Raw genomic sequence first — 19,660 nt, 5'->3', positions numbered from 1 at the left:
GCACCTTAGAGACTAACAAATTTATTAGAGCATAAGCTTTCGTGGACTACAGCCCACTTCTTCGGGGATGTTTTGTCACTCAGCGGATTGCTAGGAAATATCTGGGAGTGGCTGAGTGAAGAACTTTATAGGATTTATTGATGGTGGAGGTGACGATTAGGGGATTGTGCTTGAGTCTGAACAAAATGTAACAGTTTGCAGGAGTGCTCATTAAAGCTAACAATACTGGGCTCAATTCTGTAACCCTTAGTCACACTGGGAAGCACCTACAAAGTTGTATCATTGACTTCAGTAGGACTAGTATTTTCATAAGTATTACTCAGAGCGAGTTAGGGTTGCAGCATTGAGCCTACTGCAATTTAACTGACCAATCGAGGCATTAAAATATCTGCAAAAAAGGACTCCGTTCATGAGAGATGGAGGTTTTATTTTTATGAACTGTTCAATTTGAGGAGCTCCCAGTTTCATGACTTGCATAGAGACATCATTTGGATATATTTATCAGAAAAGGAAGGAATCGCTCCAAATCCCTCTCTGTACAGAATTCCACTGTATTTCTAAGTCACGTTATAAAATTAGAGTAAATTAAATATAAAGCTACAAAGCACAAATGTCATTTTAGTTCCTGTTTTCTTACCTAACTTATATGGTAACCACTTTATTAGGCATATTATATATAAAATGTCCACAGAACATTTTGCAGGTGCCTTCACATTACCTTGTGATCACATTTAACAGACAGCAACAAAACCAATACAAGTTTTAGAAGACCTGACCTATGAGGAAAGGTTACAAACCTGGGCATGTTTAGTTTTAGGGAAAAAGTAAAAAAGTGACAGAAAAGGGGAACCTCTCAAAAACAATTCAAAACTTTGTTTTGAAACACTATACACTTTCAAAATGAAACAAAATATGTTGAAGTTTTTTTGTTGAAAAATAAGAGTGAAATGTTTTGAATGAAATGTAAACTGATCATTATCTTTACAAATTGTGAAAAAACAAGATTTTGACCAGAAATTCTTGTAATTTACCATTGCTATATCTCCACCAGGGACAGTAATAGCAGAGACTGTAGTGTAAACACAGGCATTTTTATCAGTCATCTAATTCTGCTCTGAGATGGGTTAGATAACCTGATGGTAAAAGTGTACAAGGCTTGTCTACACTACAGTCTCACTATTGATATCACTAATGGAGCTGCAATAATGGTGAGTTATGTGTCCTAAATTTGCCAGGGTAGCTGCAGCATATATTACATTTATTAATTATGGCCAAGGTATTGTTGGCACCACAAAGGGCTGAAAATAAATAATCAGGAGCACCTTCGAGCTATTATATATTTGTGGTGACAAGATGAGCTTAGCCAAATAGGTCAAACAATACTTCGGAAAGCCAGGCTCTGCAGGACTGGACACACTCTCCTTGTGGATGACAAGAGGTTGCCAGAGAAAATGCTGAAGAGTGAACTTTTAATGGGTAAAATAGAGCAAACACAGGAAAAGATGGATTGCAACACATGGGGAGATACAAGGGAAAACAAATGAATGTGGGGAACTAAAGAACAATGTGACAGATCAAATTTCCAAGTAAGCTGTATTACATAAGATAGATGGTATTTCTCTAATTGAGAAAGAAGGAGTTAGAGCCCAAATAACAAATGACAATATGCACCATTGAAAAATGTAACATCCCCATGCTGGCTCCACATCCCAGAGTGACTAGAACACCCAGGTAGATCTGGAGACATGTAGGAAAGTAAGTCTCTTCCCGAGCACAACAGTCAGTGCTGCCCACTCCGTTTTGGTTAATCATCACCCCCAAAAGCACAGTGCTTGTAGAATGCATTGATACCCAGGGAATGCTGGTCTGCTTCCAGGGACAGATTCACAACTAGCGAAGGCAGGTGTGACTCTGTTGACGTCAGTGGAGATGTGACCAGCACTAGAGATGTGTCAAAGATGAGTCTCACAAAGAAGCTGTTCACTGGCTCCCAGAGATGGTTTTTACTACTTTTTGCTACAGAAGTGAACTCACCATGTGAGAACCACTAATATTTGCTGTGGGTTCTCTATGCAGGAAATGAATTGTCTGAGAAGCCAGTCAACTGGTGATATCAATGTGGAGGTGAGTTCCTGTCCCGGTCCAGATCTGAGGAAAATCCTAGAGATGAGATGCCAATATGAAATTATGATGAAGCCCTGTAGCCAGAATCCAGCTCACTTTCTAGACCTTGGGCTCTCCCCTACTGACAGTACACTCGGTTCTTGTGTCCCTTCTCCTTTTACTTTCACCCTTCAGCCCCAAGTCACAGGGCATGACCACATCGAGACTGTGATAGGATCCACGGGGTGCAGCCTGGAACTGTGGGACCACTGTGCCCCCTTAACTCTCCAGCCTGGGTTGTCTCTCACAATGCCTTGCTAGTGACCAGCAGCAAACCCCTCCAGGTGCTGTTATCACTCAGCACAACTGCATGTGGAGCCCCACACCCAGCTAGATTGCATGAATGCTCCCAGAGCCACTCATGAATCACACAGAGAAAGGCACCAGCCACATCCCCCCAGCTCCCAGCCTCGTACCTCAGGAATATACCATCGTGCACTACTCAAGACCCTTTCTTGAGCAATGCACGTTTATTAATTGGTTCACCACTTCATCAATGGAAAGTGGACATACACTAGCCTTTGTAACCTGAGCAGATTTACCAAACACATCAGGCAAACTCACTGGTAAAAATAAACAGTAAAGCAAGTTTATTGACTACAAAAGATAGATTTTAAGTGATTATAAGTGATAGGCAAAAAGTCAGAGATAGTTACCAAAGAAAATAAAATTCTAGCACGCAGTCTAAACCCTAATCCTTAGCATACTAGACAGTATTTAGATCAAGCAATGTTCTCACCCCACTGATCTTACAGTCCTTAATATACAGGTTTGTCTCTTAAACCTGGGCCAGTCTCCTCCGTTGGAGTCTTCATTCTTCTGAGCATTCTTGTTGCTTGCAGCATAGGTGGGGGCAGGAGAAAAGGCCAAGCCTGGGGCCCCTGTGTTCTGTTTTATACCCTCAGTCCATGTGCTTGGAGAACACAAGTCCAGGCATGTCTGGTGGGCACTGCTGAGTCCCCAGGTGAAGCAATACCCTGGTGTCTCTCCTGTGAGTGAGTCATTGAATTGTAACTCCTCTACTGGACAATGGCTGGTGATGTCTGCTCAGCACCCACCCAGGTGTTGGCTACCCCCCTTGTCGTTGTCTCTGGAGAGCTAGTATCTGGGCGCTTCCCAACCCCCCAGCATATTTTAGTGAAAACCATACAACACAATTCTTATAATTTCATATGCATTGATGGTACACATATTTAGATAGAACAATGGCTTTCAGCAGATCATAACCTTTCCCCTGATACCTCAGATGGCCTGCTTTAGCTGCAAGATCACAATTTTGTATATAACTGAGGAATATGGGGGTTACAAGGTGCGCCCCCGAGGTATAGAGTGTCACAGAGACCATTGTTCTCAACACTGACCACAGGTTAGTTCAGTGGCGCTAACCACTCTCTCAGCCACCTGCTCTGCGACTCAAGGAATTACTCAAAAAGGTAAATTATAACCAGAATCCTCAGGAGTTGCCTGCTTTGTGAGTCTGGGTTCAGACAAGAGACAGTGTTTAAGCCACACAATATCCTCAGCGACCGTCTGGGTGTGCTAGTGTAGCCAGCCCTTTGGCAAGACTCTATTATTAACCTTCTCTGTGGAGAGCTCTGTATCCAGTTCATCTCTAACAGTAACTGGTCCCATGCATTTCACTAGTGCTTTGGTCAGAGCTGATACAGCACCCCGCGCTAAGTGTGCAAAACGCTTTACAGAAAGAACAGAAGACACAGTCCTTGCCCCAACGAGTTTCTAATCTAAATTGGACAGAGGAAGTGATGACAACAGGCAAAGATGACAGGAGGGAAGGGATGAAGGAGGGTTACGAAAAGGAGAGAAGACGTGATTCATGTTATGTGGGGAACGCCATTTCTAAGCTTAAATTTTGTTTCTTTCCTCACTTTTCCTACATGAACAATGTAGAGCAAGAGAAGACAAGCAGGTGATTGAGAGGCTCAGGCTTAGGCTGAAAGTCATGAGTAAGACGAAGATTTTGTCATGGTTATTTTTAGTAAAAGTCATGGACAGGTCACGGGCAATAAACAAAAATTCACGGAATCCGTGACCTGTCTGTGACTTTTGCTGCTGCGGCTCCCTGGTTTCCTCCACCACCGTGGTGGCTGGGAGCTGTGGGGTTCCCCCTCCGCCCATGGTAGCTGGGAGCAGCAGGGAGCATATTTCCCAAAGAGAAAATGGGACACCCCAGCCGCTCGCCCAAGGTATCCCCCTCCCCCCGTGCGAGGCTGTCGCCTGTCACAGGAACCCTGAGGAGGGCCCCCTCAGGAGTCTGTCACCTGTCGCTGGCACTTTGCAGGGGGCCCTGTCGCTTGTCCCTGCTGCCACTGCCTGCCAGCTCCAGAGCCCTGCAGCCCCTGGGGCTGAAGCAGAGAATGGCACCGAGGTCTCTGGACGTCACGGATTCCGTCACTTCCATGACCTCCATGACCTAAATGTAGCCTTAGTCATGGTTGTGAAGAGGAATTTAAAGGGGGAGTGAAGCTGTTTGGTGTGCGGCGAGACGGGGAGGCTGTTCCAAGAGTAGGAGGCAGCATGAGCAAAGGCACTAAGATGCAAGTAGGAGAAGACAAAGAGAACAACAAGGAAGGAGTGTGGGCAGCGCATAAGGAAGGAGTCTCCAGGCTCAGTGCAGAATGGATCTTGGGAAGCCGTCAGCATTGATGCCAACAGTTGTGGTTATAATGAATTGTGCTCCCATTGGGAGGCAGAATCAGCCGCCCATTCATGGGGGAGCAGAAATGAAATCTCTGTAGGGACAAATGAACAGATGCTACAAGGTGTGCATGAGGAGACTGAGGTTATGGCTACACTAGAGCGTTTACGACAGTGGAGCTGGAGCAATGCAGCTGCGCTGCTGTAAGCTCTGTAATGTAACTGCTCTAAGCTGACGGGACAGAACCCTCCTGTCAGCTTAACGACTCCAGCCCCACCAGCGGCGGCACTAGCTCTGTCAGCAGGAGAAGCTCTCCTGACAACTGTCTAATCTATCTAGCAATCTGCATGTCAACACTGGCAGTTAGGTTGGTGTAACTTACATCATTCAGAGGGGTGCCTTTTTCACATCCCAGAGCGACATAAGTTAAACCGACGTAAGTGCTAGTGTAGACATAGACTGAGAGGAGACCACCAGTCACAGGTTTGAAATCATCATGAAATACTGCATGTTGCAAACAATTATACAAGACTATGTTTATACTAGATTTTTTGAATACTCGTGTATTTTATGGTATGAAGTAGACACTCTAAATTCTCCATAAAAGTCTATTTTATGATGTAGATCTGATGTTCTATATTTATTTATGGTACAGTTTGTAACATTTGTAAAAAGGTATGCAAGTGTAAACTCCCATCATGATTACCAACCCTCAGGCTGTGAGCTCTCAAGGCTGGGACTGTCCTTGTGTTGTTTGTTTGTCCAGTGCCTAGTACAATAGGGCTTCTATACTTGTATGGGATCTGTATACACGACTGCAATAAAAATAATATTTCACACCTAGTCTAACACTTGCTTAGTATCAATGGTTGTAAATGCTGTATGCTGTGAGGCAGTCATATGAATGAAACATCATAAATGTATTGTACAATATTTGTATAAAATTTAAATATAAATAAAAGAATAATTTAAGAAGAAACAGCAAGTTGGGTACACATCTATCTCTCTCTCTCTCTATCTACCTGCACTGGACTGACCACCTTAATGTCAGGTGTTTCAAGCACTTTAAATAGTGCAGCTCTGTTGCTCACTTCCCACATTCACACAGTGCTCTGCCAGCACAATTCCGTCTTCCGCTGCAGGCTCCAGCATTGTCTCCTATTCCAATCCATCACTGCACACACATCCCAGCAAGAAAATATAAAAGGAGGGTGAACCAGCTGTGCCTTCGCTCCCACTTCATTCTTCCCGGTATTCCCTAATGTAAGTTTCTTTGGATTCTTCTTTGCCGTGATGATCGATCGACGATGATGCCCCCAGTGTGTAAATGCCAGGAATTTCTATTGCATCGTGAAATAGCGGCAGACTCTGCAAGCAGATTAAAGCCTCCAGACAAGAAATCGAGGAGGTTAAGGATGAGCTTCTATGAGTAGATGATTCTGCTCTTGTTGCACACGCTCTACCACACCCCCACTGCATCACTAACAAATGTGCTGAGATAACTCAAAGCTACGAACTAACCACCAGTGTGAGAGAAACTGAAGTAATGTAGAAAACCGGCACCTTGGAAGGTATATTTAAGACCTAGGACCACAATCAATGATGCCAAATTCAGCCTAGTAAAGATTTCATTTACCTGCTTCGAATTTTGTCAGACACGGTGATTAGTGACCTGTGAATCATTAACCCAATAAAAAGGCATAGTCTGAATTTGAAAGGTTGCAACACTAAAATTGCAATCAGCACAGTATCCCACACCCACATGCAAAAATCAAAGTCCACATTTACTGTAGAGTACTGATTTCCAACTTACTCTCTGTCTGCACATCAAAGAACTGGAAAAATTTAATAGATGACGCCTGGCAGCTATTATGCAAATTGTAGAAGGTAATTATGACAAGTGACAAGATAAAATCATGTATAACAAGGTTGCAGAAACATCACGGAAGCAATATTTACGAAAGAAAGTTCTGCTGGTTTGGACACACCCTCCTCATGGAGCACACAGGACTCTTAGAGAAAATATTCTACAGTGGACTTTTGATGAACAAAAGAACCAGACAGAGAAAGAGAGAGCGATGTCCTGAAAATTAACTCTGCCTATTGTTATAAAAAGCCATCGGTGGGAAGGTGCAACAGGAAATCAATCATTTTGGTGGGAAAACCAGTAACACATGATGCTGCAAGTTTTGAGGCAAAAGGACAGTTTGCTGTCACAGAGAGTAGGAGAGAGTCGGAGTTAATGAGATGAGTAGCAAACATAAATGCATTTCCCTCTGTGATCCATGGCAGGGCTTGTATGTCAAGCAATGGAGTCTTTAGCTAACTACAAATGTACAAAGATCTTCCTATAATACTGAATGTGGAATTGACAATCAACCTCTGTTTGTGCTGCATGTAATTCAGGCAACCAGATGCGCTGGCAAGAAAGTGGAACTCTGCAGTGCTAAAAAGACACCTCTGAAAGAGGAAACAGAATGTAACTTCATCCAGAAACACTGCTTGCTGTGGATTATGGCTGGATCATATTTCAGATATCTTACACAGCCTAACCAAAGCTTGAGTCCAGCAACAAAAACATTATATTCATTTATTTTCATCCACAGATCCTCACCCTGACTCCAATTGTACTCCACAATGCAAGTGATGAAAATCAGATTTTCCTCCTTTCCCCTTTCCTCCTTACTCATGAGTGAGTCTTTGCTGAGTGGTATGTGGGGCTGGACTGAGTCACAGATCTGAAGGAAGGTCGGGCTTGTGTTTAAGACACCGTAGCCTAATTCAGCAGCTCTGGGTTCAATTCCTGGCTCAGCCACAGCTTCACTCTGGGAGCTGGAGCAAGTCATTTCTGTATTCAGCCCACTGCCCTATTGGAAGGATTATTCCAATGCTGCTGGGATTTCCATGTACTATATAAGTAATGAATGTGTCAGGGTGCCTACAGCCTTGGATAGGCATCCCTTTCATTATTTAAAATCTAAATCAATCAAGCAATCAATCAGTTAGTGGAGATCATAGTACCCTAGCTCACATGGATGGGATGAGGATAAATCCATACACTTGAAAGGCAATTGGAATGCTGTGGTGATGGGAGCTATATAAACGCCTAGGAGAGACAGCTAATCCTACCAGTAAATATGAGATGGTTTGAGAAGTGTGAATAGGAGTTTAATCTCACACCACTTTCCAGGGGAGAAGGGTTTGGAGATTAGGTGCTCACAGCAGCAAGCAGTTTTTCAGTAACCCTTTCTTCTCTAATGTGGAATCTCTTTCTCTCTCATTCAGGCAACACTATTTAACCTCTCTTTGTACAGAGAGTTCCGGATTGCTCCTAATTTTCCATGTTAGGGCTTCCAGATCCCTAGCAGAATATCTCATGCTGGCGACTATTGACTGTCCAGAGCTGACTGGTTCTGGCTGGCTGTAAATAGTTCTAACTCTTTCGCAAAGAAGCCCCTCTCTTCTGGGGTGGCAGCTAACACGCTCTCTGTCTTCTCTGACAGCACCACAGTCTATATAAATGAGGGTTGATCATAACATCTTCCTTAAAGGCCTAATTGGTTGTTTGTGAGGCAAAGGCCAATTACTACTAATAGTTGCTTGAAAATTTCCATCTATTAGAGAATTTGAGTGTTTGTGCACTTGAAAAGAAAAGCATCCCATCATTAAGATTTCCTCTTGGGCAAATGTTACTGCCCGTTTGGGTAGTATGCCAGTTCTCTGAATCCTCTTAGTTTGTCCCTGTATATTATAGCAGTAGTGGTGTCCAAGCTCTCAGAGCTTTGTTAGGACTCTACTGGACCTAGTATCTGCCACTGTGCCAAGGAGCAGACCTGAGTATTTATATCATGGTGCGTCAGATCCTTCTACAGTGAGGTTTTCACTTTATCAGAGCAAGACTCCATATTTATTCATTCATTCATTTTGATCTTCTATATCTACACCGCAGCATCTCATATGAAAAAAATGCTTATTAAAAACAAAATAAAAATGAAAATAAAATAATTACAGATTAAGAGTTCTCTGTTGCAATATGTTCTATGATTTATTCCCTGCATATAATTTAGGGCCATGTTTTTTCCTGGCTTCTTGTAAAGTTTTCATCATAAGGAAAAGCTGATGATTCATAAAACATCATTGCGAGTGTATTTTTGAAACAAACTGCTGACATGTAACTTAAATTCCTTGTGTACTGGGATTTCTGGAGGGAAACTGCCTTTGGGAAATTATTCTTGGCATAAACAGCAAGACTAGTCAGCCCCATGGGAAGGAGAAACACCCGACTGGTGACACTCACTGTGGAAGGTATAAATAGAGACCTGTGGGGATAGAAAATCTGCAGTCTGAATTCATATTAAGCTGTGCCTCTTGCTTTGGGCTTTGGGTTGGATTCTTAATCGCTGTCGCTATGAGCTGCAGCACCAAGCAGACTGTTACTCTCTCTACCAAAGGGAGGAGTAGTGGTGGTAGCTGTGCAGTTGGAGGCGGTGGTGGGGGAAGGATTTCTTCAGTCTCTTCTGGAAGATATAGCTCCTATGGGATAGGCAGTGGTAGAGGATTTTCGGGTAGGAGTTACAGTGGTGGTGCGAGTTGTGGAGCAGGACTGAGTGCTGGTAGCTTTTCTGGAGGTAGCTATGGAGGTGTCTTAGCAGGAGGTCTCCCAGGATACGGCTATGGAGGTTGTTCCAGCATTGGGTTCAGTGGTGGCAGCACCCGCTGTGGATATGGAGGTGGATTTGGTGGTGCTGTCGGTGGTGGCTTTGGTGGTGGTTTTGGTGGTGGTGGCGTTTGTGGAGATGGCGTATTTGTCACCTATGATGAAAAGCTGACCATGCAGAACCTTAATGACCGCCTGGCTTCCTACCTGGACAAGGTGCGATGCCTGGAGGAAGAAAATGCTGCCCTAGAGTGCAAAATCAAGGAATGGTATGCCCATCATGGACACACCGGTGTACCAAAGGACTACAGCTGCTACTATAAGGAAATAGAAGATCTTCAAAATCAGGTGACATTTTTTTGGCTGTATTCCCCATTGTAAGAGCTTCCCCCTGAGTCTGTGTTCAGATCCTATTTCACTTTTGTAAAATGTTCTTTGTAGACATAAATTAAGGCAACTCCTTTTATGAACAATGAGTGAGGGTATGAATACTTATGAGTCCATTTACAATTTGCCTATTCTTCACCAGATTTGTACAAAGAGAAAAAGGTTACATATGCAGGGAACAATCTGGGCCTGGTCAGTATTCCTCGTGAATGAAGTTTGTAACAGGATGTTTTAATATATTTATACCCAAAAGGGAGACGAGAAGAGAAATTCATTCATTAATCCACTGAGTTATCTTCATTATTACATTGTGTCCTATCATCAGTTTTCCCGGATTCTAGTTAAAATCCCATTTCTATTTCAACCGAAGTGTGGGTGGGGAAGAGGAATATTCTCCTAAAGAACAAAAAGAAAAAAAGACTACTTTGTCACCAATAGTTTTGAATGGACAATTTAATTTTTGTAAAAAATATTTTCCAAGTATATTCGGAAGAAGGATTAGTCAGCTAAGAAAAACAAAGCGGACAGAATCACAGGGTGCAGGAAAGAGATACACGCCAAATGATGAGCTGTAATGTAAGTCTTGCAATGAAAAAATATAAACTCATAGTTACGAACTCTAGACCAAGTTTGAAAATGTGAGTTCTGTTATAGCAGGCACCAGGGAGCACTAATTCTAATTGCAAAACTGTTAGCATCTTAACTGTGTGTTTTTACACATTTATGCATTTCACTATTTCATTTCACACACTCGGACATTTCTCAAACCTTTCTCCTTGGATCTGAAATCTTCTGTGCTTCCTCTCTGACTGATTTTGAATACTGGGAGAGTACAAAGACTGAAATGTGCAATGTGGCACTGAGTGTGACATAGTGAAGAGACTTCATGGCTGAAAATCCCCCACCCTCGTCTTTTCCAGATTGTTTGCACTACCCTAGACAACAACAAGATCATTCTGAACATTGATAACAGCAGAATGACAGCTGATGACTTCAGACTGAAGTGAGTACCTCTCTGTACTAGTCAAACTCTGTCATTCTCCTCCTGTTCCCTCACATCCTATTTACAAATTGACAAACAAAGAAATCACCCAACCAAGAATTACTTATCCTATTCCCAAATTAAGATATCTCCTAATGGGGGGGTTACTGGAATTTTCAAATCGGGACAGGTGGTCTTTTTGTGAGATTTTATTATTGTTAATTATTTATAATATCATGGCACCTATGAGCCACGTTATGGACCATTGTGCTAGGCACTGTACAAACACAGAACAAAATGACACTCACCACCCCCAAAGAGCCGACAATCCCATTAGAAGACAAAAGACAACAATGGATACAGACAGACCAATGTGGGAGTACTCGGGAACAACAACACATAATTGGTGGTCTCAGATTTTGAGATGTGCCTTCGGTCTTTGACTCTAGAGGTGCCAGAATAGGGGCATTTCCAGGACAGAGTGTTTGAGGCAACAAAGAGTTTGCTTGTGGGGTTTAGGGGGCTAAAATATAGGGACAATGGATGTATGTTGGCATGAGTCCATTGAAGACAATGGAGCTATGCACATTTATACCAACTGAGAGTCTGGCCCACGGATTTTTTAATAAAGAAAAGAGTTTAGATTATTTCCCAGGGGAAGTGCAGAAAAATCAATGTGGGACATCTCTGTAGTAGTTCCAGTAGAGAGGAGAGGGGCAAGAAAAGCTGAAGAAGGTCTTTTATGAACCAAACATCACATCCCTGCCTTTGAACACACAGCTAGACTAGGCAGCAGACGCAGTGTGTTATACTTTAAGCACAGCTCTGAAGGTAAAGCTGAAAGAAGGGAAACCCAGACCCATTCCTAACCAAAGTGCAGCTGTCAGGAATCCTCAATGGTGAGCTCTGCCAGGGGCTGACTTTTCTGTCTTTCTTGTCCACGGCTTAGGTTTGAGACTGAGCTGGCCCTTCGCCAGAGTGTGGAGGCCGATATTAATGGCTTACGCCAAGTTCTGGATGAACTGACCCTGTGCAGGTCTGACCTGGAGGCGCAGCTGGAGTGCCTGAAGGAAGAGCTGTGTTGTCTGAAGAAGAACCATGAGGAGGTAGGAGCTCATTCCCGTATATAAAACATTTAATTTTGTACATTACTTTCTACATCAGTGAGGACCTGATCCTGATTAAAACACCAGGGCATGAGTGCAACTATGATCAAGAGAATATTAATAATAATCTGCATTATTATGATATTGCTCCTTTCACAAACCCTGTTGCCTAATCATATTCAATATAAAGAGGGTGGATCCTGTGCTGGAGTAATTGTCACAAGCAGCCCAAGAGCTCAGGTCCAGCCCTCTAAGGTTTGGGAGCAATGTAGGAGTTGAGTCTTAGGAAGGAATGTCAAGCTTCTGGGAGCTCCTGGGCTCTGCAAAAGGGGAAGGGGAGAGAGCTACCACAGACACTAGAAGTGAGTTGGATAAATCTTCCAGCTGATTTGTCACAGGGTGATTACTTAACTTAACTTACTTAACTTAACTCAAAACACTTCATAACCAATTAATTAGTATTAACATCATCCCTGTGATGCTAGTATTCTCTCTCTTGCGAAACCAAGATTTCTAAGGAATGGCTAAGAGAAGTGTCTTGCCCAAGATCACTTGGAAACTGAGTAGCAGATCCAGGAACAGTAGGTCAGGAGCTCTAAGCACTGAACCATGCTCCCTTCTCTTAAAATGTAAATATGAAAGGAAAAAATATGAAGAGAGCCAATATATTGTGACTCAACTAAGATAAGGAATGACTTCTTTGACAAAAAGAGGTCAAGAGAGCCTGCAACACTAGTCCAAACCCATTCAGGAAAACGAGTGACTTTCATTCATCAAATTTAATTCTCATAGAATCATAGAATCTCAGGGTTGGAAGGGACCTCAGGAGGTCATCTAGTCCAACCCCGTGCTCAAAGCAGGACCAATCCCCAACTAAATTATCCCAGCCAGGGCTTTGTCAAGCCTGACTTTAAAAACCTCTAAGGAAGGAGATTCCACCACCTCCCTAGGTAACCCATTCCAGTGCTTCACCACCCTCCTAGTGAAAAAGTCATAATCACAAAAACGGCAGTGGAAATGCTCTGACTGGATTTGGTGTATAGAAGAGCCACGCACAAAAATGGCTCTTGTGAAAACATAAACTGTTAAAAAGCAAAATGTAGAAACTATCACAGGAAAACACCTTTCGTGCAAGATCCAGTGACACAATGACCCAGATGAGGATGAAGTATAAAACCTGTTAATTTTGCCAGCAAAAATAGTCAGGAATTCTTTAATTTGCTGTGATTAACCATCACACATCCCAGTAAACACCCACTGTTTCTTTACCTCAGGAGTGCTCACTGTGGAGTTTTGCTTGGAAATCATCTGTGGTTTCCCCATCAGGGCTGGGTCTATCCTGGAGAAGATGCATCAGAGACAGTTGTTGTGACTGTCAGAAATGGGCCCCAGGATGCAGAGGCTCACTGACAGTGGCATGCTGCTCTCGCTCGCCCAAGAACTCAACTCACGATTTTTTCTTTTTAAACAAGCTGATCTGGGTTATCTTTGCAGGAAATCAATTGTCTGAGAAACCAGTCCACTGGTGATGTCAGCGTGGAGGTCAATTCCTGTCCTGGCCCAGATCTGAAGAAAATCCTAGAGGAGATGAGATGCCAGTATGAAACCATGATTGCACAAAATCGCAAAGAGGTTGAGGACTGGTATGAATGCAAGGTAAATTCATCACAACCGTAACTCTCTCAAGCAAAAATACAGGAGCTATTTCAGAATCACATATTCATGCCATGGGGAGAATTTATTCCTGTAACATATGTTCCAAACATGATCAGCATAGATGTATAGTGACCAGGTGCACAGGGGATAGAGGCCCTGTGCATGTACAGTGCATGTGTATCATGGAAGAACAGGGTTTGCTACATGTCATTATTGAGGTGTGTTAGTGGAACAGTGGGCGAGCCTGTCAGTTAGGACAGTGGAGAATTACTGGTGAAGTTGTGCGGGGTCTTAGCATTAGAATAGCAAGGGGAGTTACAAGCAATAGATGAGATCGATTCCAGTGTGCAGAAAATTTGCCCAGTCCCTGCCTATCTTACATCTTTTGTCACCCACTCCTAGATCCTCCTGACAATTAAAAAATCCCGCTGAAGCTCTTAATTCTGTGTTTCTGGTTTTCAGATTGAGGAGGTGAATCGTGAGGTCATCACAAGCAGTCAGGAGGTTGAGTCGTGCAACAACCAGGTCGCTGAACTTAGACGTCAGTTGCAGTGCCTGGAGATAGATCTGCAATCCCATCTTAGCCAGGTATGTGATGTTATCACCATTGATATCTCACCTGTGACACACTGACGTCTGGATTTCTGGACTGATGGGGACCAGCCTGGCCTGGCACTTCACGTAGCAGTGACGATATCGTTGACAAACCCATTGTTAGCAATGATTTGCTTTTATTTTTGCCTAGGAAATCCTCAACTTCCTGCATCCAAATGGGTTTAATTTAGAGCATGGCTAAAGTACATGTGGGTTTTTTGCTTCATTCTTAGAGGGACAACCTGGAAGCCTCTTTGGCTGAAACCGAAAGTCGCTACAACAGCCACCTGTGCCAGTTACAGCAACAGATCACCTGTGTGGAGCAGCAACTGACTGACCTGCGATCAGAAATTGAGTCCCAGAACCACGAGTACAAGGTCCTCCTGGATGTCAAATGTCGACTGGAGCAGGAGATTCACACTTACCGCTGCCTGCTGGAAGGAGGACAGCGTGACATTGTGTACGTAAACCATAGACACAGTGGGGCATAAAGCAAACACCTATGCTGTGATCTGTGCAATGTTTGAGATCTAAAATCACAGAGAGTGTGGAGATTCAGTGGAGATAGGTATCCAAAGCTTGAGCCAAACCTCATTCCCTCCTTGTGGGTCGGCAGATTGGAGAACTTCTAATGAGACGAGGTGCCTTCCAATACTGTAACTTATGGTAAAGCACCATCTCGTATTGTTGCGCACTTCCTGGTATGTGCTGGGCAACAACTACCACAAGGAGAGGATTAACTGCAATATTTTGCCATTTCTGCTCCCGACAGAAGCACGGTGTGCAGAGGCAGCTGTGAAAATGAGAGAGAATTGTAAGAAGAGATTAACTTAAGTATTTCAAACCTGCAGAAAAGACCCAGTGTGAGATTTTGCCAAAAGTCCAGATCATTCCTTCTTTTATCCCAAGCATCTGACATGTCCCCAACTCCACTTCATTGTGAAACAAGCGGTATAAATAATTAGGCAAAGATTTTTCCTGATTTGGAAGGAAGGGATACAGCAGACCCTCTTTAAAAAGCCCATTGGCAATGGCAGCCTATGACTAATTCATCCTTTGTGGCAAAGTTAGTGGGGAGAATGAGTGGCCTTGTAGTGATGTGCTTTTGCTTTTCTGCATGGATGAAGTGGAGTGAGGGTGCTGGGGAGGCGTGCTGGCCAGGTCCTGGCTCTTTGCTGGACTGGGAGCGATTGATGACAGGAAAAGTCACATGGCTTCACTGAACCTACAATGCCGTTGTAAGGTTGGTTTCTGTTTCATTCACCAAACATTCTTTCCTTGTCACAGTGGCTCGGAAGGAGGGATTGGCGTAGCAGGTGGCATAGGAGGAGGAACAGTCATTAAAACTTCCCACTCTTACTCTTCATCTTCGCACTCTGTCCCCCATGTCACGTCTTGCCACCCTGTGATCTAAAAGGTAAGAACTGACTTACCGGATAAGGGGAAATGTTTCTTTAGTCCTCTTCTTACCAACAGGGCAAGAGAGACGCTGTCAAACCCACTCTCTGTTAGGTGGTTCTGAGGTGTTGTGGCCCAGCTTTCAGGACCCTGCTGTAAGGCAACTGGAGAGTCTGGTAGGACATGGTGACACAACAGTGGTCTGGTATGGGGGGGGGTGTTGGCAAGAAACAGGACCAAATGCAGCTGTGACTCTCTCCCTATGAATTATGAATGGTCCAAGTGAGAGAGAAGAGAGCTAAAAGAGAGGGAGGAGGAAAGAGGGAAAAGAAAGAAGTAGCCGGAAGTGGAAGCAGTGAGAGAGAGGGAGAGACTCTAGAGAACTTGGAGAAAGAGGCTGGAAATGGAGGCTGGCTGTTTTGTAGGGCGAAGGAGGAGGCGAAACATCCTCAAAACAGAGAGACGGAACCAACGAGGTGTTGGTGGGGGATGGGAAAATGGATCCAAGGCCACAAACAGTATCTCTGGGAGGTCCATCCAGCCGAGGGGGGAGCCTGACAATTTACATTTGAATTCTAGGAAAAATCAACCACCTTTGGGGGCAGAGTGATCTGGGTATCTAGGGGATGGACGAGGCCGGGGGGAGGGCACAAGGAGCTGCGCTCGTGCATTCCCAGCACAGCGGCTGGCCCGACCTGCGGGGTTTGTATTCTTTTCTTGTATTCTAAACACATAAACCATTTGGGGGCAGTTCTGGAGCTCATCAGAATGTATAGTCAGCAGGGGGTGTGTGTGCAGCCCCCCCTCTCAGGGTGTATCTCAAAGCCTGATGCTGCAGGGAAGGTTTTACTTCCTTTCTAAGCAAAGTAATGGCTCTATTTATCCCTCTCCAGGGCACGGCAGAAAGATTTGTGACTAAGAAGAGAAACCGGCATCTTCCAGAGCAAGACGCACCGAGCAAAGACCCACCCACGGACAAAGCGAGAGCTCAGCCAGCACTGTGCACCTCTGCAAAGAGCATGGAGAAGAGCTCTTCAGAATTACTCAACGCTGCTAATGCCAACACCACTGTCCTGAGGGGCCCATCTGAGCTTTGGTCCACCTTCCCGCCTATCATGCTATTTGCTTCTTCCATTCTGTGATGCTCTGTGTGTCCAATCACAATAATTACTTACTTGACATAATCTGTACATCTCTAATAAAACTTTTCTTCTGCCTGATGCAATCAAGAAATCTGGGTCTGGGAAATGATTTCCTCTATCAAACTTTTCAGTAGTCACTGGTACCGGGCTAAACACAAACCATGTTCTTTGACTTACAAGGAGAGGCTGTGGGAACTGGGTTTATTTAGTCTTCAGAAGAAAAGAATGAGGGGGGATCTGATAGCTGCTTTCAACTACCTGAAGGGAATTCCAAAGAGGATGGAGCTAGGCTGTTCTCAGTGGTGGCAGATGACAGAACAAGGAGCAATGGTCTCAAGTTGCAGTGGGGGAGGTCTAGGTTGGATATTAGGAAACACTATTTCACTAGGAGGGTGGTAAAGCACTGGAATGCGTTACCTAGGGAGGTGGTGGAAACTCCTTCCTTAGAGGTTTTTAAGGTCAGGCTTGACAAAGCCCTGGCTGGGATGATTTTGTTGGGAATTGGTCCTGCTTTGAGCAGGGGATTGGACTAGATGACCTCCTGAGGTCTCTTCCAACCCTAATTTTCTATGATTCTATGCTCAGATAGGTCTGTTAGACTGTGCCATAGCCCTCAACGGGAAGTGGTGGAAACCTCATCCCAATACATTAAGGAGAACAACTTTGCGTTAGCCAATGTGTCTGAGGGAATGGACTAACTAACTTAGCACGTCTTTTGCAGCCCTAACTTCTATGTCAGACACTGCCTGTTACTGTATAAAGTGCTATTGTTCACAGTCCATATGTACAGCGCATACGGGCAGGTTTATGTGAGTCTGTGGGTTTCTTTCAAAACACTATGCTAAATTTTAGGGGTTTTTTTTTAAAAGGTGAACTGAGCACAGCTGAAAGAATCTGGCTGACAGCTGTGCAGACCGAATGCCTCAGTATAATACTAGAAGACAGGCCTGGTGACTTCTAGGGTTTCCCCTATGAAATGGACTAAAGTAACAATTCCCTTCACACAGGTCACTGGGCTATTCCTTTGGTCACTACCAGCCAAATTGAACTCAGCCTAGTACTCTAAAGGCGAAAGGTTATGTAAGCCATTACCAACCCCCGAACAATCCAGTCCCACTCTGAGCCACACACTGGGTTTGGTTCTCAATGGGTTTGTGACAGTTTCTGCAGAACCTGGTCATCTGTGTTTGTGTCCCTGGGGACTCACTTGAACCAGACAAGTATCAGAGGGGTAGCCGTGTTAGTCTGAATCTGTAAAAAGCAACAGAGGGTCCTGTGGCACCTTTGAGACTAACTTCTGTTAGTCTCAAAGGTGCCACAGGACCCTCTGTTGCTTTGAACCAGACACATTTTCTCAAATTCTAAGATTTTGTGAAAGTAAAGATTCATATGTCCCTTGATGCTTCAACCACCATTCCAGGGGACATACGTCCATGCTGATGATGGGTTCTGCTCGATAACGATCCAAAGAAGAGCAGACCGATGCATGTTCATTTTCATCATCTCAGTCAGATGCCACCAACAGAAGGTTGTTTTTCCTTTTTGGTGGTTTGGGTTCTGTAGTTCCCACATTGGAGTGTTGCTCTTTTAAGACCTCTGAAAGCATACTCCATACCTCGTCCCCCTCAGATTTTGGAAGGCACTTCAGATTCTTAAACCTTCGGTCGAATGCTGAAGCTATCTTTTGAAATCTCACATTGGTAACTTCTTTGCGTTTTGTCAAATCTGCAGTGAAAGTGTTCTTAAAATGAAGAACATGTGCTGGGTCATCATCCGAGACTGCTATAATACGAAATATAGGGCAGAATGCAGGTAAAACAGAGAAGGGGACATACAATTCTCCCCGCAGGAGTTCAGTCATAAATTTAATGAATGCATTATTTTTTTAACGAGCATCATCAGCATGGAAGCATGTCCTCTGGAATGGTGGCTGAAGCATGAAGGGGCATATGAATGTTTAGCATATCGGGCACGTAAATATTATGCAATGCCAGCTCCAAAATTCCCTTTAGCTCTTCCTCTGCGTGCACCTTTGTGGGGCCTGGCCAGACAGGCATTCTGACCCTGGAGGTGTTTACTTAGACCCTGGTCTTGAGTTGCTGGGAATATAGCCCGCATGTCCCTGCCAAAGAAAGCCAGGCACCAGGAACTATAGGTGCTTGAACTACCGGTGCTGCGAGTGCTGCTTCACCTCCTGGCTTGAAATGGTTTTCACTAGATCCAGCGTTTACAGTTTGATTCAATGGCCCTCAGACCCCCCACAATAAAAATGGTTCCAGCCCCTCTGGCAGGAACCCCCCAGTGTGAGAGGTGTCTCTTGGTGGTGTCCCTCAGGAAGCAGGCAGGAGAATTGCAAGAGGAGGTGGCTGGTCTGAGTAGCATCCACGAGCATGAGGACTTCATCAACAGGACCCATGAAGACATCAAGATGGAGGATGCTAGCTGACTAGAAAAGACAACCGCAGCACCAGAAGAGAAAGGAAAACCAGTCGCTCCGCAGGGAGGAAAGTTAGTTGCTGGCCACCTTGGGCAGTAGGCAGCGATCCACCCCTCCACCCAACTCTCCCATCCATTGAGGTCAAGAACCAGTAGGCTGTACTGCCAACAGCAAGAGAGGAGCAGGTCCCAAAACCTGAGGATGAGGGGCCACCTGCCCCAAGGCTGGGGGTTCGCACTCACCACGCCCAAGAGAACGAGATGTAGGTAGTGGTGGCTGGGTTATCCCTTCTGAGGGGAACAGAGGCATCCATCTGCTGACCTGACCTGATGTCCTGGGAGGTGTGCAGCCTGCCTGGAGCCCTGATCCGAGACAGCACAGAAAGGTTACTGAGGTTCATCTGTCCCTCTGATCACTAACCCATGCTGCTCATCAGCACTACGTGTGCAAAATGCTTTACAGAAATGAAAGAAGATGCAGTC

General features: G+C 44.4%; 1 protein-coding gene across 1 annotated transcript; it reads left to right on the top strand.

The window, feature by feature from the left end:
- Positions 1–9,142: 9,142 nt before the first annotated feature.
- LOC128829204 (keratin, type I cytoskeletal 19-like) lies at positions 9,143–16,826 on the top strand. The gene is made up of 8 exons (XM_054014495.1): positions 9,143–9,824; positions 10,784–10,866; positions 11,795–11,951; positions 13,446–13,607; positions 14,070–14,195; positions 14,435–14,661; positions 15,489–15,618; positions 16,493–16,826. Exons 1-7 carry the CDS (start codon positions 9,228–9,230, stop codon positions 15,613–15,615), a joined length of 1,479 nt encoding a protein of 492 aa, XP_053870470.1. The 5' UTR covers positions 9,143–9,227; the 3' UTR covers positions 15,616–15,618; positions 16,493–16,826.
- Positions 16,827–19,660: the final 2,834 nt, after the last annotated feature.

Source organism: Malaclemys terrapin, chromosome 25 (genome assembly GCF_027887155.1).
Source record: "Malaclemys terrapin pileata isolate rMalTer1 chromosome 25, rMalTer1.hap1, whole genome shotgun sequence".
NCBI classification, from domain to species: Eukaryota; Metazoa; Chordata; order Testudines; family Emydidae; genus Malaclemys; species Malaclemys terrapin.
This window is presented reverse-complemented; position numbering and strand designations above follow the sequence as displayed.